The sequence below is a fragment of the Entelurus aequoreus genome, linkage group LG02 (genome assembly GCF_033978785.1).
Source record: "Entelurus aequoreus isolate RoL-2023_Sb linkage group LG02, RoL_Eaeq_v1.1, whole genome shotgun sequence".
Lineage (NCBI taxonomy): Eukaryota > Metazoa > Chordata > Actinopteri > Syngnathiformes > Syngnathidae > Entelurus > Entelurus aequoreus.
This window is the reverse complement of record NC_084732.1, coordinates 52,632,633-52,659,169: the sequence shown is the minus strand read 5'-3', so window position 1 is coordinate 52,659,169 and position 26,537 is coordinate 52,632,633. Positions and strand designations below refer to the sequence as shown.

The 26,537-nt window shown below is 42.0% G+C and overlaps 2 protein-coding genes across 5 annotated transcripts in view; one reads left to right on the top strand and one right to left on the bottom strand.

Annotated features, from left to right (window-relative positions):
• The window catches only part of tub (TUB bipartite transcription factor), a 244,290-nt gene that overhangs the window by 202,991 nt on the left and 14,762 nt on the right, over nt 1-26,537 (top strand). For all 3 annotated transcript variants that reach the window (XM_062028977.1, XM_062028983.1, XM_062028987.1), the window contains exon 8: nt 3,275-3,387. In XM_062028977.1, the coding sequence (XP_061884961.1) occupies nt 3,275-3,387 (113 nt within the window). The remainder of the gene's footprint in view (nt 1-3,274; nt 3,388-26,537) is intronic.
• LOC133663521 (uncharacterized) lies at nt 17,113-21,510 on the bottom strand. Of its 2 annotated transcripts, XM_062068052.1 has the most exons (4): nt 21,363-21,510; nt 20,837-20,880; nt 19,812-20,709; nt 17,113-17,426 (listed from the first exon to the last, which is right to left on the bottom strand). In XM_062068052.1, exons 2-4 carry the CDS (start codon nt 20,874-20,876, stop codon nt 17,396-17,398), a joined length of 969 nt encoding a protein of 322 aa, XP_061924036.1. In that variant the 5' UTR covers nt 20,877-20,880; nt 21,363-21,510; the 3' UTR covers nt 17,113-17,395. The 2 variants fall into 2 exon arrangements, with proteins under 2 accessions (XP_061924036.1, XP_061924044.1); XM_062068060.1 differs by lacking the exon at nt 21,363-21,510 and having other exon boundaries at nt 20,837-20,961.

Sequence of the window (26,537 nt, the reverse complement as noted above, 5' to 3'; positions counted from 1 at the left end):
CATTGCCGCATTCCTTGTATTCACACATATGCGCAGATGAAGTGAACAAGGCTACAATCTGGAATTATCAATGCTGTCCTGCAGGTAATAAGGAACTTTAATTTATTAAAACATTAAATAATAATAATAAATACATTATTCACTCTATTAAAACAAATACTCTTGTACTTTCACACTTTCCCAAAGAGAAACACCTTAAACCAGGGTTGTCCATAGTGTGGTCTAGGGGCCATTTTTGGCCAACGGCTGTTTTTTGTTATTGTAGTTTTCTAATGATAAAATTGTTTATAAATGAGATATATTATCAGTTATTACACTAATTTGCTTTGTCACCTATAACAAAAAGCTTAAGTTATACAGCCTACAGTATATTGACCTACAGTACATAGAATCGGTTTTAACATCTTTAATGCTAAAAATGTGTCAAAGGGATAACATATTTCAATTATTCTGTATGATATATCTATATTCAGATGTTTATTTTTAATGTAATTGTATTTTTGCTGTTTGCTGTTTTTATGTTTGATTATAAAAAACATTACACCCCCACCAACAGTTCTGGGCAGTAACAAGCTACACGTAGCTAAGCTACGGAGTTTATCTACATTTTCCAATAGCTTAGCTACTTATAGAGCCATTTGGCTAGGTAGCTTACATCAAAGCTACACGCTACAAAGAGAGAAAATGGACTGCAAATCCAGGCCTCAAAACATACGGAGAAAATACAATGACCTGAATGAATGAGAACATACAGAGAAAATCCATTATGATTGGTTTGTGTTCATATGATGAGTCACAATTGGCTAAGTTTAGGGCTAAACATTGCAGACTGGCCAATCAGAGGCAAGATAAGGCGGGTCATCACGCACTCATGTCACATGACGACGAGGGAGTCCGAGACAGGGACGACTTAAAAATGGCAGAGGAATTCTCTTCCGCAGATTAGATTTTTCCTTTAGTGATGAAGATGACGTGCAGGAAACTCACAATAATGCATGTCCTTGGCCATATTTAGACAAATGTATGCATTTACAGAAAACAATGCCTAAAACCTTAGTTTTTAGTTGTTTACTCTGTAAACCAAAATGAAAACTGCTCTCTTTATCTAAGACGTCCAACACAAATTTAGGAACACACATTAAGGTGAGTTGAGTTCATGAAAAGTTTTACTGCACATAATAATTACCAACTGTTTCCATTAAACATACAAGTCATTGTTTTTTTTGTCAAGCTATAGATAGATGCCGTTTTTTGACTGTAGGTAGAGAAAGTGAATAACATTATAGGAGTGGGCCAAAGAAAAGGCAAACTGCAATACATACATACAGTAGGGTGCGGGGACTCTAGAGGTAGTTGTAGAGTGTCCCCAGCTAAATGACAGATAGTTAATAGTAATGGACCCTTATTGGTACACTCTGTTACATTAACATTGATATTATACATAAGGGCCCATAGATAGAAATGCCGTTAAATGTAGCAAGATACAAACCCCGTTTCCATATGAGTTGGGAAATTGTGTTAGATGTAAATATAAACGGAATACCATGATTTGCAAATCATTTTCAACCCATATTCAGTTGAATATGCTAAAAAGACAACATATTTGATGTTAAAACTGAACTTTTTTTTTTTTGCAAATAATCATTAACTTTAGAATTTGATGCCAGCAACATGTGACAAAGAAGTTGGGAAAGGTGGCAATAAATACTGATAAAGTTGAGGAATGTTCATCAAACACTTATTTGGAACATCCCACGCGTGAACAGGCAAATTGTGAACAGGTGGGTGCCATGATTGGGTATAAAAGTAGATTCCATGAAATGCCCAGTCATTCACAAACAAGGATGGGACGAGGGTCACCACTTTGTCAACAAATGCGTGAGCAAATTGTTGAACAGTTTAAGAAAAACCTTTCTCAACCAGCTATTGCAAGGAATTTAGGGATTTCACCATCTATGGTCCATAATATCATCAAAGGGTTCAGAGAATCTGGAGAAATCACTGCACGTAAGCAGCTAAGCCCGTGACCTTCGATCCCTCAGGCTGTACTGCATCAACAAGCAACATCAGTGTGTGAAGGATATCACCACATGGGCTCAGGAACACTTCAGAAACCGACTGTAGTTACTGACAGTGGGTACATCTGTAAGTGCAAGTTAAAACTCTCCTATGCAAGGCGAAAACCGTTTATCAACAACACCCAGAAACGCCGTCGGCTTCGCTGGGGCTGAGCTCATCTAAGATGGACTGATACAAAGTGGAAAAGCGTTCTGTGGTCTGACGAGTCCACATTTCAAATTGTGTTTGGAAACTGTGGACGTCGTGTCCTCCGGACCAAAGAGGAAAAGAACCATCCGGATTGTTATAGGCGCAAAGTGTAAAAGCCAGCATCTGTGATGGTCTGGGGATGTATTAGTGCCCAAGACATGGGTAACATACACATCTGTGAAGGCGCCATTAATGCTGAAAGGTACATACAGGTTTTGGAGCAACATATGTTGCCATCCAAGCAACGTTACCCCTGCTTATTTCAGCAAGACAATGCCAAGCCACGTGTTACATCAACGTAGCTTCATAGTAAAAGAGTGTGGGTACTAGACTGGCCTGCCTGTAGTCCAGACCTGTCTCCCATTGAAAATGTGTGGCGCATTATGAAGCCTAAAATACCACAACGGAGACCCCCGGACTGTTGAACAACTTAAGCTGTACATCAAGCAAGAATGGGAAAGAATTCCACCTGAGGAGCTTCAAAAATGTGTCTCCTCAGTTCCCAAACGTTTACTAAGTGTTGTTAAAAGGAAAGGCCATGTAACACAGTGGTGAACATGCCCTTTCCCAACTACTTTGGCACGTGTTGCAGCCATGAAATTCTAAGTTAATTATTATTTGCAAAAAAAAAATAAAGTTTATGAGTTTGAACATCAAATATCTTGTCTTTGTAGTGCATTCAATTGAATATGGGTTGAAAAGGATTTGCAAATCATTGTATTCCGTTTATATTTACATCTAACACAATTTCCCAACTCATATGGAAATGGGGTTTGTACTTTTGCCGTGTAGCTTGTAGTGTAACTTGCTACAATTCACTGGGAATAGTTTCCCCTGTAGCTTAACTACATTTAATCGAGAGTAACTTGTAGCTTAGCCTACTGCATTTTCCAAGTAGCTTGCTCATCCCTGCCTACCAAAGAGAGAGTGTTTTAATTTATACTGTGGCTTGAAACATCAGTTCATTAAAGTACTTATGTTTTCTTACTCATGTTTTTTTCCACAGGTGTTCTTGTTAGCAGGAAGGAAGCGAAAAAAGAGTAAAACATCCAATTACCTCATCTCCATTGATCCTACTGATCTGTCCCGAGGTGGAGAGAGCTTCATCGGTAAATTGAGGTAAGTCTTGTGTATGTATGCATCATAGAGTGAGTACTAGAGTCAACTAACCTTAAAATAATCTCAGACTGCTCCCAATTTAGACCAGGTAGAGTATACATAATGATGTAAACAGGTCACTACGATGTCAGTGAAAGGACTATGATGTATTAAAGTATTAAAGCCTTGTACTATACACATATTACATAATTGTACATGTGTGCAAATGGATATGTATTCAGTTAACCTTTTGTTTTTTGGGGAGGAAGTACAAAACCCAAAACCAGTGAAGTTGGCACGTTGTGTAAATCGTAAATAAAAACAGAATACAATGATTTGCAAATCCTTTTCAACTTATATTCAATTGAATACACTAAAATTATTTCGATAGTTTTCTAAATAAAGGGGACCACAAAAAAATTGCATTATTGACTTTATTTTAACAAAAAATCTTAGGGTACATTAAACATGTTTCTTATTGCAGTTAAGTCCTTAAATAAAATAGTGAACATACTAGACAACTTGTATTTTAGTAGTAAGTAAACAAACAAAGGCTCCTAAGTAGTTTGCTGACGTATGCAGTAACATATTGTGTCATTTATCATTCTATTATTTTGTCAACATTATTAAGGACAAGTGGTAAAAAATGTATTATTAATCTACTTGTTCATTTACTGTTAATATCTGCTTACTTACTCTTTTAACATGTTCTATCTACACTTCTGTTAAAATGTAATAATCACTTATTCTTCTGATTAGTTTTGGATGATACCACAAATTTGGGTATCGATCCGATACCAAGTCGTTACAGGATCATACAATTGGTCATATTCAAAGTCCTCATGAGTCCAGGGACATATTTCCTGAGTTCATAAACATAATATACATTTAAAAATACCCGAAAGAAGATGTTGTGATGCCAAAACATATTGACGTAATTACAGTAGTATTGACTAGATACGTGCCTGTACTTGATATCATTGCAGTGGATGTCAGGTGTAGATCCACCCATGGCGTTTGTTTACATTCTGATACCGGTGAGCTACGGTGTGTAGTGAAGCATGTTTAGCTATTCCTCGTCCTGCAGGGATTATACTTGTAAGAAACGTACTTTATTTGTCACCATGGAGACCAGGATTAGTGATTTAAAAGTAGCAAAAAAACTGCCGACAGCGGATGGACGTTAGCCGCTAGCTAGCTAGCCATGTCTTAAAGCAGGGGTCTCAAACTCAATTTACCTGGGGGCCACTGGATGCAGAAACTGGGTGAGGCTGGGCCGCAAGAAAAGATTTCTTAAAAAAAACCCAACATGCACTTTTTAATGAATTCACCTTCTTTGAATGGCTTTCTCGCCCTAGCAACCATCTCACTCACCATGTAGCTAGCTTTGACTGCTGCATCGCTCTTTTCGCTTGCTTTCTTGACGAAATCTTGTTGCCTCAGTAGACTGGTTTTAAAATTTGCAACCCGGTTCACTCTCTCATCTCCCTGGTATTTTGCATACTCCTCAGCATGTCTAGTTGTATAATGACGTTTCAAATTGTATTCCTTGTGCACCGCAACTTTCTCTGTATCAACTACAGAAAAGAGCTATAAGGATTATTCATAAAGTAGATTACTTAGAACACACTAACATATTATTTATTAATTCGGGTTTATTGAAATTACAGGAGCTAGTAAAGTTACAGACATTATGTGTCATGTTTAAGGCTAAAAGTAAATCATTACCAGCAAATTTACAAAAAATGTTTGTCATCCCTTCTGAGAATGAAGAGCATAGAAGAAAAGGTCATTTCCAACATCAGTATTTAAGGACAACTTTAAAACAAATGTGCATATCAGTGGTGGGGGTTAAACTGTGGAATTCTCTTTACAATGAGATAAAAGATTGTAAAAATATATTCCAATTGAAAAAAACTATATAAAGACAGAACAATAAGATCATATGTACAGCCATAAGTGTTTACATTTTGCTTTATATTTATTATTTTACTTATTTTTTGCCTGGTTTTGTATTTGTTTTGTATCATCCCGTGAGGTGTATATTACTTCTTTTGTTTTTTTTGTTCGGTTTGTACATCATGAAGTTTTGCACTTCTTGTGTTTTTTTGTTTGTTTTCGTTATATTTGGATGTAATTGTTGGTTTATATATCATTAAGTAAGACTACGTATTTTGTTGAAGGGGGCAGAAACATATAAGATTTTTCTTTATCCTGCTCCTTCTCAGGCATTGGTGTGTAAATGTATAGTTGAATAATTGAGGTATAATTATCTATCGATCAAAGATGCACATCAATGAAGGAGATAAATAAAAATGAAATGAAATAAGACACGTCGGGGTGCCCCTGTGCTCAACAAAGAAATATTGCATCAAAAATCGTCTCTGTCTGGAGCTAAAGGGAGAGGGGGAGGGGGGGGGGTGGGGGGCTCGCCGTGGAGTTTACAGTTACGGTAGCACAATTAGCCCCGTACGGGCTAACATTACCACTAACGTGTTACACGTCTGATTCGCCCAGCGACTCTCTGTCGGAGTATCAGCGCTGGGGTCCAGTGCACCACACTTTTGAATTGTCGCTTGGTCCTTCGGCGGAGTGCTTTGGTTTGGAAGCTACCAGAGCGCTCGTCTTCCCCGCCCGGACTGTTTACAACGGGGGCGGGAGCGAGCAGGCGGGCGAGCGAGGGAAGAGCGTTTGCGGGTGTCGTGGAAGAGCGGCAAAATGTTCTCTGCTTGCATCACGCAAGTGACGTCAATGCATACTTGCCAACCTTGAGACCTCCGAATTCAGGAGATGGGGTGTGGGGGGGTTGAGGTGTGTGTGTGTGTGTGTGTGTGTGTGTGTGTGTGTGTGTGTGTGGGGGGGGGCTGCAAAGGATTCTGGGTATTTATTCTGTTGTGTTTATGTTGTGTTTAGGTGTGGATGTTCTCCCGAAATGTGTTTGTCATTCTTGTTTGGTGTGGGTTCACAATGTGGCGCATATTTGTAACAGTGTTAAAAAATAAATAAAATAAAACATGACCACCCTCAGTGTGACATGTATGGCTGTTCCTCAAGTATGTCTTGCAAAAACTTGTTTGCTATCTGCAGAAGCCTCATACAACATGTGTCTGGGCCGGCACGCTCTTAGTATGGAGAAAAAGATGATGCGGTGACACCTACCAGAGGACATTAGAGGCAGGGCCATCACGGCACGCTCTCAATATTGTTGAGAGCCTTATACCACACCATGATTGGTAGATTCCTTCCGAGAGCCTTATACCACACCGTGATTGGTAGATTCCTTCAGCTCCGCACACAACGCTGTTAAGCGCCATTCATTTAAAACTCGCGGGCCGCACTAACATTAAACTTTCATATTAAGGTGAGGGCCGCAAAATAACGTCTCGCGGGCCGCAATTGGGCCGCGGGCCGCGTGTTTGAGACCCCTGTCTTAAAGCATCTCTTCCTGAGGGCTTTTCAGTGTTATAACTTCACCTTTATGTTCTCCCTTTTCTGTCTACACACTGTGTCTGCTTGTAAGTACTCCGTGATTGTGTGCTACCGAGCATGCTCCTCTGCTCGTAAACCAGCAAAGTCACGATGTGACGACAACGCGGGCACGGGGGGGGGGGTGCGGGTCCGGTACGTTTCAGAGGCGATATAGTACCGAAAATGATTCATTAGTATCGCGGTACTGTACTAATACAGGTATACCGTACAACCCTAATATATATATATATATATATATATATATATATATATATATATATATATATATATATATATATACATATATATATATATATATATATATATATATATATATATATATATATATATATATATATATATATATATATATATATATATATATATATATATATATATACACACACTACCGTTCAAAAGTTTGGGGTCACATTGAAATGTCCTTATTTTTGAAGAAAAAGCACTGTACTTTTTAATGAAGATAACTTTAAAGTAGTATTAACTTTAAAGAAATACACTCTATACATTGCTAATGTGGTAAATGACTATTCTAGCTGCAAATGTCTGTTTTTTGGTGCAATATCTACATAGGTATATAGAGGCCCATTTCCAGCAACTATCAGTCCAGTGTTCTAATGGTACAATGTGTTTGCTCATTGCTCAGAAGGCTAATTGATGATTAGAAAACCCTTGTGCAATCATGTTCACACATCTGAAAATAGTTTAGCTCGTTACAGAAGCTACAAAACTGACCTTCCTTTGAGCAGATTGAGTTTCTGGAGCATCACATTTGTGGGGTCAATTAAACGCTCAAAATGGCCAGAAAAAGAGAACTTTCATCTGAAACTCGACAGTCTATTCTTGTTCTTAGAAATGAAGGCTATTCCATGCGAGAAATTGCTAGAGGACAGCACAAACAGGCTCTAACCAGAGGAGAAAAAGAAGTGGGTGGCCGCGTTGCACAACTGAGCAAGAAGATAAGTACATTAGAGTCTCTAGTTTGAGAAACAGACGCCTCACAGGTCCCCAACTGGCATCTTCATTAAATAGTGTGACTTTTCATGGAAAACATATATATATATATATATATATATATATATATATATATATATATATATATATATATATATATATATATATATATATATATATATATGTATATATATATATATATATATATATATATATATATATATATATATATATATATATATATATATATATATATATATATATATATATATATATTTATATGTATATATATATTTATATGTGAGTGTATCAGGGTTGTCAAAAATGTATATCGATACTTTTCAAAATAAAGGGGAACATAAAAAATGGCATTATAGGCTTTAGTTTGTACATTAAACATACGTTTCTTTTTGCAATCGAAGAACAATTTTGGCCTTAAATAAAATAGTAAACATACTAGACAACTTGTCTTTTAGTTGTAAGTAAGCAAACAAACATAATTTCTCTGCTGACATATACAGTAACATATTGTAACATATTGTGACATTTCTCTTTCTATTATTTTGTCAAAATTATGAGGGACAAGTGGTAGAAAATGGATAATTAATCTACTTGTTCATTTACTGTTTATCTGTTTACTTTCTCTTTTATTATATTCTTTCTACACTTCTGTTAACATGTAATAATCACTTATTCTTTTATTATTTGGAATCTTTACATACATTTTGGATGATGCCACAAATTTAGGGAATCAATCTAATACCAAATAGTTACAGGATCATACAATGGTCATATTTAAAGTCCTCATGTGTCCAGGGAGGTATTTCCTTAGTTAATAAACATAATATAATTTTTTTTTTAAAAGGAACAATTATTTTGTGACTATAATAATGTTGATGTTATCAATAGTAGTATCGACTAGATACATTCATGTACATGGTATCATTACAGTAGATGTCGGGTGTAGAGCCACCCATGGCATTTTCTTACATTCAGGAGTGCTAGCTTTTGTTAGCGGTGATGCCGGTGAGCTATTGTATCCTCCAAGGGTGTGTAGTGAAGCATCTTTAGCTATTCCTCGACCTGCAGGGATGATACTTGTAAGAAACTTAATTTGTCACCATGGAGGCGAGGATGAGTAATTTAGAAGTAGCTAAAACACTGCCGACTGCGGATGGACGTTAGCTTCTAGCCAGCTAGCCTTTTTTAAAAATACCTTTTGCTGAGCGGCGTTTCAGTGTTATAGCTTCACCTTTATTGTTAGTTTTTAAGCCAAAATGCGTCCTTTCTCCCTTTTCTGTCTACACACTCACTGTCTAGTTAAGTACTCCGTGCGTGTGTTGCCGAACATTCTCCCCTTCTCGTTAAACCAGCAATGTCACAACATGACGACGGAGTGTTTATGATTGGTTAGTACCGCCGTATTTAAGTAGTACCGGTATACTGTGTTCGATAAGAAAAGAACCGATTCCATGGACTCGAATCCCTTTTTGAGAACCGGTTCCCGTTATCGAGGCCACTATAGTAAAGAAAAATAGTTGGTTCTTTATTAAAATCCCTGGGAACGAATCCCGTTTCACAGGAAATGCCCTGTGGCATGTCCCAGAAAATGACGTAGCTCAGTCATTAGGCGGCAGATACAGAAGCAGCAACAAGGTTTATTATATATTGTAATAATCTCAGAAATGTAGGCTCAGAGACTTCTTCAGTTATCTTGCATTTATTGTACAAGATGCATTTAAGGCACACAACAGCTCCAACATGCGTCTATCTCCTTTCCCGGCAAAACTCAAACCCCCACACTTCCTGTCAACAACGTAATTTCCCTAACTTCCCTGGAAGTCCCGCCCCCCAGCCAAAGCCATTGGCTAACACCCCGTAGCCAGCCGCTACATCACCCCCCCCTTACAAAAAGTCCTCACCCTCGAGGACTGACCCGTAAGGCAACATATGGCAACACCATAGCAGCATGTAAAACAGAGCAACCCATTAGTGCAAACAAAACAGTGTAAACAACGTAACCCTCACATCACACAAAAGCGGGTTCACAAACCCCCCCACCCCCCTTCCCTTCAGTCTAAGGACACCACAAAGTCTTGCAAGCGGTCCGGAGGCCTCTTCATCCGCCTCGGCCGCTCTCTTCCATTTCCCAGCAGTGGGACAGCTGGGTCGGGTGTGCCAGTCCTCGGGAGGGAGCTGGAGGGGCCGGGGGAGGAGGGGAGTGGGGAAATTGGTTCCCCCTGGGGCGTAAGCGGGGTATTGGTAAAGGGCTGGGCGGGCAAGGGAGAGGTCACCTGTGTATCCGAGGCAAGGGAAGGGGGACCCCCCCGGTAGGGGGCGAGTCTGTCTCTGTGGAGGGCCACCTTCCTTCCCCGGGGGGGAAGCTGGACACGATACACAACCTCTCCCAGCTTCTGGAGTATCTTACAGGGTCCTGTCCATTTGCTGTCCAGCTTGGGACTGCGGCCCTTCTTCCGAATCGGGTTGTAGACCCAGACCAACTCGCCTGGCGCGAAGTCCCTTCCTCGGGTCGTCACATCATAGTAGCGCTTTTGTTTGATGCCAGCTTCCTGCAGCTGCTCCCGAGCGAAACTGTGGGCTGAGTCCAGCCGGTCCTGTAATTTCCTGGCGTACTCTGGCCCTGCAGCGAAGGCAGGGGCATCCGGTGGGCGGCCAAAGGCCAGCTCTGCTGGTGTGCGCATCTCTCTCCCTAGCATGAGAAGCGCCGGTGTGCACCCCGTGGATTCTTGGACAGCAGAGCGACACGCCATCAGCACCAGTGGTAGGTGTTGGTCCCAGTCACGCTGGTGGTGGGAGGTGACAATGGCGAGCTGGTCTCCCAGGTTGCGATGGAACCGCTCCACTAACCCATCACTCTGAGGGTGCAATGGGGTAGTGCGGGTCTTGTGAATGCCCAGGCGCTCGCACAAGGCCGCGAACACCCGGGACTCAAAGTTTGTGCCTCGGTCACTGTGCAGAGACGCCATGACGCCCAACCGACCTATCATGCCCTCCACCAGGGCATCAGCAATGGTCTCTGCCTCCTGGTTGGGAATGGCGTATGCCTCTGGCCACTTGGTGAAATAGTCTATGGCGGAAAGGACATAGCGGTTCCCCTTGTCAGACAGTGGGTACGGCCCTGTAATGTCAATCCCCACCCTGTCCATGGGGCACCCCACTGGGAACTGTTGGAGCGGTGCCTGTGAGCGCCCAGTGGGGCCTTTGCGGGCAACGCAAGGGTCACAGCGGCGGCAGAAGTCCTCCACATCTCTCTTCTGCCGACCCCAATAGAACCCCTGTCGCAGCCGCTTGAGTGTTTTGGCGACCCCGAAATGTCCAGACCCACCTCCCCCATGCACTGCCTTAAGCACTGCCCCTTGCAGTCCCTTTGGCACCACCACCTGCCACTGTTCTTCCCCCGTGGCCGCGGCCTTAAATGCCCGCTGCAACACTCCTTGGGACACCCGCAATGAGTAAAACATGGCCCACAGGCCCTTAGTAGCCTTAGAGAATGGTGCCACCGCCTCCCAAGGCGGACGCTGCCGAGCCTCTACCCACTGCAAAACAGGATGAAGGTCTGTGTCCTCCACCTGCGTGCGCCTCCAGTCAGCATTCGTCACAGTCTGTAGTTCTCCGCAGACAACGTTATCAGCCTGACTGACGGCCGCACACTCAGCGCCCTCTGCCCGCCGCTCTTGTTCCCGGGCTTCCCTGCGCTCGCAGTACCGACATCCGTCTGCTGCACACGGCCGGCGCGAGAGCGCGTCCGCGTTGGAGTGGCGAGCACCTGGCCGATGTTCTATTCTAAAGTTGTATCCTTGCAGCTCTTCCACCCACCTGGCAACCTGCCCCTCCGGCTCCCGGAAAGTCATTAGCCACTGGAGGGCAGAGTGGTCAGTTCTGATCACAAAGGGGAGGCCACACAAGTAATATTTAAAGTGTCTGATAGAGAGCACCACTGCCAGGAGTTCTCGGCGGGTGACACAATAGTTCCGTTCCGACTTGTTGAGTTTCTGGCTGAAGTATGCCACCACCCTTTCCCCTTCCTGCCATGGCTGTGCAAGTACACCCCCCACCCCCACTCCGCTGGCATCAGTGTCCAGTAAGAAGGGCAGGGCGAGGTCAGGTGGGGAGAGTACCGGGGCCTCACACAAGGCCCGTTTCAGCCCGCAGAATGCCTCCTGGCACCCTTCGGACCACACAAAGTCTTTGCCTTTTTCCAGCAATCGATATAGGGGCGCGGCGATTGTAGCAAAACCCCGCACGTGCCTCCGATAGTACGAGGCAAGCCCTATGAAGCTCTTCAGCTGTCCTTGGTCCCGAGGGGCGGGCCAATCTCTCACAGCCCGCACCTTCTCCCCCATGGCGCCAATGCCATCTGCCCCCAGCTCATGTCCCAAGAAAGTTACTTCCCGCCGCATGAAACTGCATTTCTCGGGGTGCAGTTTAAGGCCCGCTGCTCGAATCCTCTCCAGGACTCTCCTCAGGGACCCCAGGGCTGCTTCGAAAGAACGCCCATGTACCAAGATGTCGTCCAGGTACACCAGGCACTCTTGACGGGAAATACCAGCCAGCACTTTGTCCATAAGCCGGGCAAAAGTGGCGGGGGCATTACAGAGCCCAAAACTGAGGACTTTGAATTGCTACAAGCCCCGGCCAGTACAGAAGGCGGATTTAGGGCGAGATTCAGGAGAAAGGGGTACCTGATAATACCCGCTTTTAAGGTCCAGAGTGGTGAACCACGAGGAGCCGGAAACTAGGTCCAGGGACTCATCAATACGGGGGAGGGGGTAAGAGTCTTTTGTGGTCACTTCATTCAGCCGTCTGTAATCCACACAGAATCGCCAATCTCCAGCCTTCTTCTTGGCGACCATGACCACAGGTGCCGCCCAGGGGCTCTCGGACGGCTCAATAAAGTCGGCCCGCAGCAGGTCATCTACGGCCTTGTCGCATACCTGCTGTCGAGCGAGGGGGATGCGGCGTGCATGGCACTTGATGGGCCGTGCCAAGCCAGTGTCTATGACATGCTCTGCCAAGTGGGTTCTTCCCACTTCACTCTCGTTCATTGCAAAGCTTCCCTGGAATTCCACCAGCAGCTGTTTCAGCTGCTCCTGTTGCTGTTTCTCCAAGTCCCTGTACTCCTCTCTCCACACCCCTCCCCCTATGACCGGGGGTGCTGGCTGCGGGTGGGGGCCCGTGGGTAGGGATGCCCAGGGCTGGTATCCCCGGGTAATACACAGCTCTGTCTCCCCCCTCATTGGCTGAAGGGAGACAGGGCGAGGGCAGGGGTAGTAACTAGGTGAGGTGTGAGGCAACAAGAATGTAGAGGCATGCGGTGAAACGGGCAGGGGCCCGGGAACCAGGGTACCCATGGCAACTGTAGGGCCCCCCGGGAAGTTAAGTGTACCCCTCCCCATGTCTAGCAGGCACCCAGTGACTTGGAGGAAGTCCAGCCCTAAGATGCAGCAGTCTTGCACGTCTGCCACCCAAACTAGATGGCGAACTCGCTTTCCCCCCACGCACAACAACAGGAACCCCTTCCCCACCATAGGAGCTAGCTGGCCCGTGACTGTGCGTAGCTGTACTGCTGTGGGCTCAAGTGGTGTACTGCTGGGAAGAACGTCCGGTCTTACCAGCGTTACCGATGACCCTGTGTCCACCAGACCCACGGTAGGCACCCCCTGGACAGAGACAGCAACATGGCAGGAGCCCCCACTTTTGCCCCCCCCCCCCCCCCGTGTCCAGCCCACCGTCAAAGGTGGCACACTGCTGTCATCTACTTCTGGGGGGGAAGGAGTCCCTCTCCCCTGGCTGTGCCGCTGGGCTCCTCCGGGTGCCCGAAAGCGAGAAGAAGGAGTAGAAGGCGAGTCGTCGTCTGCTTCTGGGGCATCTTCCAGTGCCTCCTGCAGGGACCTCGGGTGCTGAAGCTGCACTTGCATGCGCAGATCAGGAGGAGTAATGGCTCCAACAAACAGGTCAGTTGCGAGCTCATTCCGTGCATCAGCAGGCAGGTGACCATATGCACGGCGCACCTGGCCCTCAATGTCATTAGCGAGCCCCCGGAGTGGCTCGCCAGGCTTCCTGCACCTCCCTCTCAGTTCAGTTTTTAAAAGCGCTGGCTGAGACCATCTCCCAAACCTCCTCTTGAGCGCCCCCACCAGGGCTGCGTAGCACCGCTGCTGTTCAGGGTCCAGCAGCAGAAGGCACGAAAGAGCCTCTCCCTCCAGACACAAAGCCAATTGCAATGCTTTGTCCCTTTCTTCCCACCTTCTAGCGTCCGCCAACAGTTCAAATTGAGCGTGGAACGCCTCCCAATCTGATCCACCGGCAAATTTTGGCGTCTTCACTGAGGCCGCAGACGGTGGGGGGGACGCGCCGTGCGGGGAAGGTGTGGGCTGCGGCGGCAGCGGCGACATCTTTTTGTCCTCACGGGCTGACGAGCCGCTCGTGTGCGAGCAGGAGCGCGGCTGTTTGACGGTCACCCGCTCCAAAACAGCGTCATCCCGCTCAACTTTAAACTTATGCTCACCGGAGCTAAACATGCTAAACGGCTTGCGGTCCTAGCTAACTCACAGACTGAAGCTAACTTGCTAATGCGCAATACGCAGCGTGTCCTTACCGCGACAAAGTCTCTTCCGAAACTCGTCGGTTTTACTTCTGACAGTGTAATAATCTCAGGAATGTAGGCTCAGAGACTTCTTCAGTTATCTTGCATTTATTGTACAAGATGCATTTAAGGCACACAACAGCTCCAACATGCGTCTATCTCCTTTCCCGGCAAAACTCGAACCCCCACACTTCCTGTCAACAACGTAATTTCCCTAACTTCCCCGGAAGTCCCGCCCCCCAGCCAAAGCCATTGGCTAACACCCCGTAGCCAGCCGCTACAATATATACTTTTTTGTATTCTATTTTAGTTACTTTGAATTTACAACCCCCTGCCGCTGTTTTGTACTGTTTTTGTACTGTTCTGTACTGTTTTTGTTTCTCGTCTCTTTGTAATTGAAATTTATAAATAAAGGTTTAAAAAAAAAAAAAAAAAGAAGCGGCCGGAAAAAACACCTCAAGGGCATGGCTTCATTTTACAAAAAAATACGACGAGGAAACGGCTATCTGCAATTATTGCCAGGCTTCGCTCTCATGTAAGGGGGGAAGCACAACAAGCATGATGAAACATGTTCAGGCCGTACGTAACCTGAAAGTTCGAGAAAGGTGTCGTGGAGAAGCAGCGACAGAGATGACGAAGCAAGCCCCTCTTCCTCTACTTCAAGCTGCAGCGCCAATTCCAGTGATAGTGCTGGTGAGTAACTAACGTTAACTGTTGCCGGTTCATTTCCATATCTGCTCACTCGTAGCCTTTAGGCTAAAATAAGGTTACCTCTTATGTCAACGAGGACTGCAGTAATGTTAGCTAGACTAACGTTACCTAAGCATAGTCAGTGGCTAACAGTAACGTTAACGATAGCCTTTTTGTATGTGTCTGATAACGTTAACGTTATCTTGTAGCCTACACCACTCCAGAGTTTGCAGGTCTGTCTAATAAACTAGTGCTTTCTTTATTTCTTTAGTTTATTTCGTGCATGAACACACTTACAGCATAACACATCACAGTTTCATATCATTTCACTTTACATCATGTCTGAAAATGAGTAGGAATAAGTAAAGCTTATTTAATCCTACCCCTTTCCCACTTCAGAGCGTTTACAAATATATACATTATTTACTGACATTTTTATAATAAAATAACATCTGTGAATTAGTATATACAACAGTTTTGTAATATGTAATTAATTAATTCAGTCATTATTAATATAATGAGATGAAGAATATCTTATTTTCAATAAGAATGAACGTATTTCTCATAATTCTTCTTTGTACTTTGTAAGCACTATTAATTTGAACAACTTGTTAAAGTGGATCATATCAGTACAATGTTTAACTTTATTACTTAATCCATTCCATCATTTAATTCCACATACTAATGCTAAAGACTTAATAACAGACACCCTAGTCTTCACATTCAGCTAGTTTCCCCCCCTAATTCTATGCTGTTTCTGTCCCTCATTTTCCCTCCAGGACAATGACGTGCAGTCATTCCTGGAGGAGGCCACACTGATGGACCCCAGAAGGATGTTCCAATAGCAGCAGAAGTGCACTTTTTGGAGAGCTGTATTATTTTCAGTTTTGTGCCCAAGGGACTGAGTTTATTTAACACTATAGTATTATTTACAACCCTATAGTGATCACAGAGACAGGTTGCTTTTGTGTTACTGTATATATTTGTTTTTCTGAAAAATCCCACTTAATATACTTTGGGTAACAACAGTCAATATTTATTCATTTGATTTTATTTTTTGGGAGTTGTAACAACAGTCAATATTTATTTATTTTATTTTATTTTTTTCTTATAAAATAAAAGTGAGCTTTTGTTAAACCAAATATTGTGTTTTTTTTCCCATATACAACAACCTATCTGGATTCGATAAGAGAATCGATTAGCAATCGGTTCGATAAGAGGATTCGATAATGGGCTCAAACTCAATAATTTCTTATCAAACATCATCCCTAGTGTGTGTGTGTGTGTATGTATGTATGTATGTATGTATGTATGTATGTGTGTATATATATATATATATATATATATATATATATATATATATATATATATATATATAAACATTTATTTATACACATATATACTATATATACAGTATGTATTAAAACACGTGCAAAATTGATAGCAGGAGGATTGCGTCTTTAAATGAACAAAAATAGGGAGTGCAATCCATTTATTGTGTCTTTCTTCATTTATAAATTATGCAGAATGTGATTATTATTGGAACGTCCACAATGCAGGGAAGACAAGATGCAAATATAATCATACTGTTTTGTAACTGCTGTTATGCTTCTGTTTAGTACCGTACCTCTATTAAGTGTGCAAACTGGCACTTACGCATAAATGGCTGTGAGAAAGAAGACAATCAAAGACAGACGATTAGAGAGAATATTCAGTGTGTGATTGGGTATGGGAGTGTCAACATTTGGACTGTCAAAATTAAAAATATAAGACATGTTGTCTATTCAGATTTGTATAGCTGCTGGATGACTAATGGGCTATTTAAAACACGTTCAATTTAATCGTTTTGGTGTCTGTTGGCGTTCTTTTCTTAATGGCGTTAATTTTTTTTATCTAAAAAATATGTTATAATATATACCCTGTATGGAAACATTTTCTTGTCTGGATCATTCCAGACACACCACCACAACACCTCCCTAGACATGTTAGGTAAACACAGTGTAAATTATTATTTTTTCGAGTCTCTTGCTCATGCAAAATGAAACACCATAATATGGATTAAAAGTGAATGTTAGCTAATCATGATTAATCAAGATTAATCAAAATGATTCCACATTAACCCTGTGATTAATCTGATTGGCCTTTTTTATCGTTTGATAGCACACATTTTTTATAATTTTTTTCTTTGGATTTACTGGGAAAATGTGTAAATATGAGGGTGAGTGTTGTCTGTTTATCTGTGTTGACCCTGTGATGAAGTGGGTACTTGTCCAGGGTGTACCCTTCCATTAGTCAGAGTGCAGCTGGGATAGGCTCCAGCACCCTGCAACCCCCGGAGGGACAAGTGGTAGAAAATGAATAGACTTCAATTATGAGGGCTGCACATTATATTTTAAACTCACTCCAAAGGTTGTGAAAGTCAGGACAACCTTCCTTTAGAGAACATATTCACCCCACAATTTAAAATATTGTAATTTAAAGGCCTACTGAAACCCACTACTACCGACCACACAGTCTGATAGTTTATATATCAATGATGAAATCTTAACATTGCAACACATGCCAATACGGCCGGGTTAACTTATAAAGTGACATTTAAAATTTCCCGGGAAATATCCGGCTAAAACGTCGCGGTATGATGACGTATGCGCGTGACGAAGTCAGTTTAACAGAAGTTATGGTACCCCGTAGAATCCTATACAAAAAGCTGTTTTCATTTCATAATTCCACAGTATTCTGGACATCTTTTGCAATTTGTTTAATGAACAATGAAGGCTGCAAAGAAGACAGTTGTAGGTGGGATCGGTGTATTAGCAGCGGACTACAGCAACACAACCAGGAGGACTTTGTTGGAGAGCAGACGCGCTAGCCGCCGACCTCACCTTGACTTCCTACGTCTCCGGGCCGCCAAACGCATCGGGTGAAGTCCTTCGTCCTTCCGCCGATCGCTGGAACACAGGTGAGCACGGGTATTGATGAGCAGATGAGGGCTGGCTGGCGTAGGTGGAGAGCTAATGTTTTTAGCACAGCTCTGTGCGGTCCGGTTGCTAAGTTGCTAAGTTAGCTTCAATGGCGTCGTTAGCACAGCATTGTTAACCTTCGCCAGCCTGGAAAGCATTAACCGTGTATTTACATGTCCACGGTTTAATAGTATTGTTGATTTTCTATCTATCCTTCCAGTCAGGGGTTTATTTTTTTTGTTTCTATATGCAGTTAAAGCACGATGCTATCACGTTAGCTCGTAGCTAAAGCAATTCACCGATGTATTGTCGTGGAGATAAAAGGCACTGAATGTCCATTTCGCGTTCTCGACTCTCATTTTCAAGAGGATATAGTATCCGAGGTGGTTTAAAATACAAATCCGTGATCCACAATAGAAAAAGGAGAGAGTGTGGAATCCAATGAGCCAGCTTGTACCTAAGTTACGGTCAGAGCGAAAAAAAATATGTATTTCACTGCATTCTAGTCCTTCACTCTAACGTTCCTCGTCCACAAATCTTTCATCCTCGCTCAAATTAATGGGGTAATGGTCCGAATCGCTCTAGCGGCGTTGAAAACAATAGGAAAATATGAGGGAGTGAACAACTGACAACGTCACGCTACTTCCGGTAGGGGCAAGGTTTTTTTTTTTATCAGAGACCAAAAGTTGCGAACTTTATCGACGTTGTTCTATACTAAATCCTTTCAGCAAAAATATGGCAATATCGCAAAATGATCAAGTATGACACAGAATGGATCTGCTAATCCCGTTTAAATAAAAAAAAATCATTTCAGTAGGCCTTTAAAGTAAGAATTGTTCAACTTTCTGCAAGGCATTAGTAAATAAACATACCACAACCGGGCTGATATCAAAATGAACTTGAATGTTCTACTGTCATACAGTTTTGTTTTCACTGTAAAAAAAAAAAAAAAAAAAAAAAAAATGCAGACCAGTTCTACCTTTAACCTGTAGTGTAGCTGAAGCAGGTTTGAAAAGATTGTTTTTTATTTTCCTGTCCTCCATCCTCCAGTCCTTTTGCAGGGGAGCTGTGCCCCCTAAACACCACTGGCTTTGATAACAGATTATGAGATCCTAAAACCATTCTGTATTATTTAAATAACTGTAGCTATGTACATAATCACATTTATAAATCTCATAGTGTGAATAATGCAATGTGTCCAGATAATCATATCTCAAGTCAAATAGAATGAGTAAGGACCAAAAACTGAAGCAGCTGTAATGGCCCAAAGCCCACGTACCTCCACTTAGAAAAAAAGTAATGACTGGGCTGCACAAGCTCTTACAAATGTGTAATAAAGGATCCCTGACTGAACAGTGCCACCTAGTGGCACCTGATGAAAGGTATTTAGTTGTGCTCCGTTGGGAGTAAAAATTGCAGCCTGTGGACTTTTCTTATGTTGTCAAACCTATTTCCTTCTTTCTGTCCACTTTAGCCATTTCTTTCTGCTAAGGTCTTTGTAGGCAGCAGGTCATCCATTGCCTGCACACCCAAACCTCCTCCCTCACTGGAAGTTCCTACGTTGGTCATGACAATATTTCTGAGTTGTGAAGAAGATGACCGATAGTGTCATTTCTGTTTTTCATTTTCTGAATCCATTGACCTTTTCTGAGACCATCCAAGAGGAGTGTTCATATACATCTTAAGTCAGTGCTTCCATCAGAATTGAGGTCAACAAACACTTCTGACAAATTGGTGTTAAGCCTCACCTCATCCTCGATGGTCCTGGTGTTGAATGTTCTTCAGTCTCTTGTGCACTGCTACGTTCATCCTCCTCAGCCATATCAGTGTCTCGAATGCTCAAAGTGGGCCCATGGCTGCAATTAGGCATTGCTGGAATGTTGTCCTGCCATTTGAAATAGTTTTCTTCCTCCTCTTCTGAATCAATGTTATCTCTTGACTTCATTTTAGGGTTCTCTTCTTCCATGACATTGAAGTAAGTGTCACAGTCAGAGCTGTTGCCTTCAACTTCATCCCACTGTTGGAAACATGTGTTGCATCTTGACCTCCGTCGGTGTCCACCTTTATTAATTGAGTTGTTCCCTGAAGGTTCGGGCAGACAGTTAAACATTGCTCCTTGCGTGGATCCTTCTTCAGCCACATCACTATTTTTAGCAAGTTCACGATCAAAATGTAGTGCGATATCATCTGAATCAAGCTCATCTCTTGACCTTTCCTCACATCTACCAAACAAAGGGTCTTCTTCATTATCTAAATCCAAGCTGCTGTCTGAATTGTTGTCAAACTCATGCCACCACGAGGAACGTTTCCTGTTTCTTGTGTCGTCTTCCTGTTCACGGCGGTATCTTGATGGTCCAGGCTGAGGTTCTTCCTCTTCGTCCTCATCTTCCATCACACGGTTGACCTGCATCTCAACATTAGCCTCATCACTGTCTACTTCGTCTTCATGTTCCACAATATTGTTCATGTTATCGCCGTGGTGCAGAATGTTGACGTTTACAATGTTTTCATTAATGAAGCCTATTTGATTTTGTCTAAAGACTCTCATGTGATGATTTATGATAAAATGCAAGAGGAAGATGAATTCCATGTCGTTATTGTCTCCATTTGGTGGGTGATCTTCAGTTGGAATGTGGATATGATGGCCTACAGGACATTTACATGTTGTTAATGCATGGTACACCCATTGGAAATAGGAATCAGGTTAGTCTATGAATAGCTGGCAGACATCTACACACTAACAACATGGACAAATCCACCATCAGGTACTTACGATTTGGACCATTGTGGTCTCCATCTCCTTGTCCATCCATTGGGCTAAAAATAGTCAGATAATTAAGAAGTGACTTAGTAATCCATTCTTACAAAGTTGTCTCTTGACATATTTGTAAACTGATAACATGTCACATCTAAAAAGTTTGCATCAATACAAATACGTTTAGGTAGAAGAATAAATGTGTCTGGCTGTTTTTCTTAAGAAGATTTTGTAAATGTAATGAGCATTGACCCAAGAGAGCGCAGTTTACCAAGTCAAATTTTGTGTGTTTAACATATATGGCTAATAAATCTGATTCTGATAAGGAAGTTGGCCCCATCCCCAAAAGTAATGTGATGAGAGAAAGTAATTTCCTTCCGGAGCAGGCAACTTGTCCAGGGTTTACCCTGCCTTCTGCCTGAATGCAGCTGAGATAGGCTAGGCCCCTCGCGACCCTGACAGGGACACGCGGTAGAAAATTGATGGATGTATGATACTCATTATGACATTTCTTCTGATGATAGATCATACACTGTGGACTTACCACTCTAGGAGGTGCTGTGTTGTTTACAAAGCCATCGGTAGTTGCCAAGAAAAAATTTGGTACTTGTGCAAGTTTTGCATTAGTCGAGTCACAACCATTCTGATCTAGGTTGGTTTGGTTTAGAGGTAGTTCCGTTTGAAATGGAAGATTCTGCACTTCAAAGCATCAGTCATGGCAACAAACACTGCACCCTAACTGTCTGTAAGGTAATATCTAAATGCTTTGAATTAAGCACTTTATTGCATCATGCACAATGTCATCATTATGATGAGGACTATACTATAGTGTGCTATACTTGCACACTTGATTAAATAAGGTGAAAAGCTTTCAAGGCAAGTTTAGGCCCCCCTGGTGGTTAAGTGTGATGTGTCTGGATGGTAGGAGAAAACACAAGTGTCAGATCCTAATTAGATGTGCCTTGTTAACAGTCCAAGTAGCAGTAAGGGACAATATATTTTTAACTCGAGCGCGTCTTCTGCAGTTGTGAGGCTTAAATTACTCTGAATTCACTGTGGTAACTAAAAATAGCCAATGACTAAGTGTTTTTATTACCAAGGCTGGCAATTACAAAGTTAACCCTGTTATGATAATACAGCCGTACCACGGTTTTTGTTAGCCCTTTTTGTAATATTCCATTTACAACAAAAATGTTTGTCAACATTCCTCAGTCTTTTCATTGCAAACATTGCACGTAACAAATTAGTCTTGGTTAGCGAATTATTCTGCATAATCAGGACAAACAATCCAGTGTGTTGGTGACTCAGTTTTCATGCATTTTTTTTATTGAGTAAGACTGCAAAATAAGCCACCATGGAGCCAGAAAGTGCCAATACTTTAATAAAGAAGGTGACAAACCCTGTTTAATTGAAAAAAAAAGATCTCATAACTAGGGATGATGTTTGATAAGAAATTATCGAGTTCGAGCCCATTACCATTACCATTACCCAAAGTATATTAAGTGGGATTTTTCAGAAAAACAAATATATACAGTAACACAAAAACAACCTGTCTCTGTGATCACTATAGGTGTATAAATAATAATATAGTGTTAAATAAAATCAGTCCCTTAGGCACGAAACTGAAAATAATACAGCTCTCCAAAAAGTGCACTTCTGCTGCTATTGGAACATCCTTCTGGGGTCCATCAGTGTGGCCTCCTCCAGGAATGACTGCACGTCCTTGTCCTGGAGGGAAAATGAGGGACATACACAGCATAGAATTAGGGGGGAAATTAGCTGAATGTGAAGACTAGAGTGTCTGTTATTAAGTCTTTAGCATTAGTATTAAAGATTAAAGTACCAATGATTGTCACACACACACTAAATGTGGTGAAATTTGTCCTCTGCATTTGTCCCATCCCCTTGGGGAGCAGTGGGCAGCAGCGGCGCCACGCCCGGGAATCATTTTGGTGATTTAACCCCCAACTCCAACCCTTTGTTGCTGAGTGCCAAGCAGGGAGGTTATGGGTCCCATTTTTATAGTCTTTGGTATGACTCGGCTGGGATTTGAACTCCAACCTACCGATCTCAGGGCGTATGTGGAATTAAATGATAGAATGGATTAAGTAATGAAGTTAAACATTGTACTGATATGATCCACTTTAACAGGTTGTTTAAATTAATAGTGCTTACAAAGTACAAAGAAGAATTATGAGAAATACTTTCACGCCGTCCCAATATATTTGTAAACGCTCTGAAGTGGGAAAGGGCTTTACTTCTTCCTACTCCTTTTCGGACATGATGTAAAGCAGTGGTCCCCAACCACCGGGCCCGGTACCGCACAAGAAATTAAAAAAAAAAAAAAAATATATATATATATATTTTTTTTTTAAATATTTAAATTAAATCAACATAAAAAACACAATATATACATTATCAGTGTTGGGTTGATTACTGAAAACCAGTAACTAGTTACAGTTACTAGTTACTTCATTTCAAAAGTAACTCAGTTACTAACTCAGTTACTTACACCAAAAAGTAATGCATTACTGTGAAAAGTAACTATTTAGTTACTTCTTTTTTTCTTCTTTTTTTTTTAAAGCTCCCATTAATGCCCTTTTGGCTTTCATTTCAGTACTGTTATTGCACTGGAGAATATACAATCTGTTGATCAACTTGACATGCATTTGCATCACTGAACTCTGCCAAGCAATGTGGTCTACATACAACACACAAAGACAAAGATATGTTTCAAAGGGCCAATTTGTTTCTGGCCAGAACAAATTGACAAAACTATTTTAAATAGCTGCAACATAACATACATAAGTAACAAACAGCATAATAACAGCATAGCTGAAAAGCAAGAAAGGCACACACTACATACACAAAGCATAACTATGCATTTTTTCCTCAAGGAAATTGGGACACAAAATCATTTCTGAAGCCCAGAACACTCTACACATTTCCCCTGTTTTAGTTTAGAGATAAGGAAAGATTTCCCTGGCCCACTAGCATCCCTCTTTATGTTTGTGAACTTTATAGTCTATACATTTAGAGTGATGTGATAGTCAAACACTCTAGAAGTCTAGAATGAAAGAGTATATAAGAGAATTGACAGCAACGTTCCCTCTAAGGTGCGCACCTGTGCAATTGCGCACTGCTCAAGCATCCTCTGCGCACGGCAAATCTATGCCATGCATAAAATCAAATAAAAAAATAAGCGCATAACAATTTTCGACACACGGACACGACAGAGAAAACACTTTTCGTCATCCTTGTTCAAATATTGTAACGTCTGTCGAGACGCTTTGAGGACATGAATTCCATCGATCACTTTACTGAGCAAAACTCTTTATTGTCGGCCATAAACACATCACCAAAACATTAGTAAAAAAAATGATATTTAGCAAAAGTGGTCATTTTCTGCAGTACAAACCAGACCAAAAGGAACTTTGTTATATCAACAGCAGCCACTCGCTCTTTCTCACTTGCGCCAACACATGCACATATGGCACTTAGCCAGTGATGCCTTTACAGACACACAAAAAGTCGGACAACTGCAACACCACACATAAAGTGTCATTCCAGGTGGTTACACTATGATTTACCAATCAAATGTGTGCTTATTGTAGTGTCATTTATTAGGAATCTTAATTTATAGATATTAATCATTAAATGCTGTTAGTATATTAAATAAATACTAATAAAAATATATTTTTTACAAACATGAAGTTGCAGGAATGTACACGTGATCCCCTGCTTACATCTCATTGTGCAACATGTGAATGTTTTAATGGGAACTAAATGCAATGTCTGAAAGGGGTACAAATTATTTCCAAAGCAGGACCTCCACCCAGACAAACAATACAAGTACACAGTTCATGAAAAACAATATTTGTTGTTATTGTCATTGTAAGTTGGCCTAAACACTTATAATAGAAATGGAAATGACTGCTGTCATTTGATTATAATAATAAGAGAATGTTGTCTGTCTATCTGTGTTGGCCCTGCGATGGGTGGGGACTTGTCCAGGGTGTACCCCGCCTTCCCCCTGAATGCAGCTGAGATAGGCTCCAGCGACCCCGAAAGGGACAAGCGGTAAATAATGGATAGATGGATGGAGATGTAACTTGTTATTTAGTCAGGTTTGGGACAGGTGTACTGCTGGTGTAGCCACAGTGTGCACGTCTGATGTTGATCACATGGGCTCCACTGAATGCTCAGGGACTTTTTGTGTTTGCTCACACATGAACAATTAGAGTGTGTACCTTCAGTGCTGAATGATGAGCAGAGGCAGAGTTAATCCTTAAGTGGTGGTGGTGGAGGTGAAGTAGCATTGGAGTCTCTGTCTCTCTTTACTAGCTACGTCGAAGCATGTTGCTTATGTAGCTTGTTTCAGCAGATTTGAATTGCTGTCTTGGGCAGTAGATGGGATCTTTGATCCAAAGCACAATTTACATTTAACTAAAATGTTATTTTCTTTGTGCTCGACAAAAGAAAAGTAGTGAAAATATCTCCATGTTAACAAACTCGACTGCAGCTCCGCCATGATCAGACACGCCCCCCCTCCTTTCTCTCTTCCCTCCCCCCACTCACACTCACACTCACACACACAAAGAGCGCACGTCTCTCTTCCTCGGCTTGTGACACAAGAAGAATCAGAACGATGACACTGCAACGCTCAGATAAAACACACTTTATACTACATAAAAAGTAACGTAAAATAACGCAGTAACACATCATGTAGTAACGGTAACTGAGTTACTGAATATAAAAAATAACGTGTTAGATTACGCGTTAGTCCCAACACTGTACATTATATATCAATATAGATCAATACAGTCTGCAGGGATACAGTCCGTAATCACACATGATTGTATTTCTTTATGAAAAAAGAAATAATTTGGCCCGCTCTGCGGGACACATTTTCAAGCGTTGACCGGTCCCCTGCTACAAAAAGGTTGGGGACCACTGATGTAAAGTGAAATGATATGAAACTGTGATGTGTTATGCTGTAAGTGTGTTCATGTACGAAATAAACTAAAGAAAGAAAGAAAGCACTAGTTTATTAGACAGCCCTGCAAACTCTGGAGTGGTGTCGGCTACAAGATACCGATAACGTTATCAGACACAAACAAAAAGGCTAACGTTACCGTTACCGTTAGCCACTGACTATGCTTAGGTAACGTTAGTCCAGGTAACATTACTGCAGTCCTCGTTGACATAAGAGGTAACGTTATTTTAGCCTAAAGGCTACGATTGAGCATATATGGAAATTAACCAGCAACAGTTAACGTTAGTTACTCACCAGCACTATCACTGGAATTGGCGCTGCAGGTTGAAGCAGAAGAAGAGGGGTTTGCTTCGTCATCTCTGTCACTGCTTCTCCATGACACCTTTCTCTAACCTTCAGGTTATGTACGGCCTGAACATGTTTCATCATGCTTGTTGTACTTCCCCCCTTACATGAGAGCAAAGCCTGGCAATAATTGCAGATAGCCGTTTCCTTGTCGTATTTTTTTGTAAAATGAAGCCATGCCTTGAGGCGGTTTTTCCGGTCCATTGTTGTTGCGGCTTCTGTATCTGCCGCCTAATGACTGAGCTACACCATTTCCTGGGACGTTCCACAGGGCATTTCCTGTGGGACGGGATTCGTTCCCAGGGATTCGAATAAAGAGCCAACTCTTTTTCCTTACTATAGTGGCCTCGATAACAGGAACCGGTTCTCAAAAAGGGA

Coding starts and splice junctions, on each gene's coding strand:
- LOC133663521 (XM_062068052.1), bottom strand. CDS start 20,876: ATGGATGGACAAGGAGATGGAGACCACAATGGTCCAAATC. Junction 20,710..20,836: donor AGACCACAATGGTCCAAATC/GTAAGTACCTGA, acceptor AATGTCCTGTAG/GCCATCATATCCACATTCCA. Junction 17,427..19,811: donor CCAGGACCATCGAGGATGAG/GTGAGGCTTAAC, acceptor CGGGGGTTGCAG/GGTGCTGGAGCCTATCCCAG.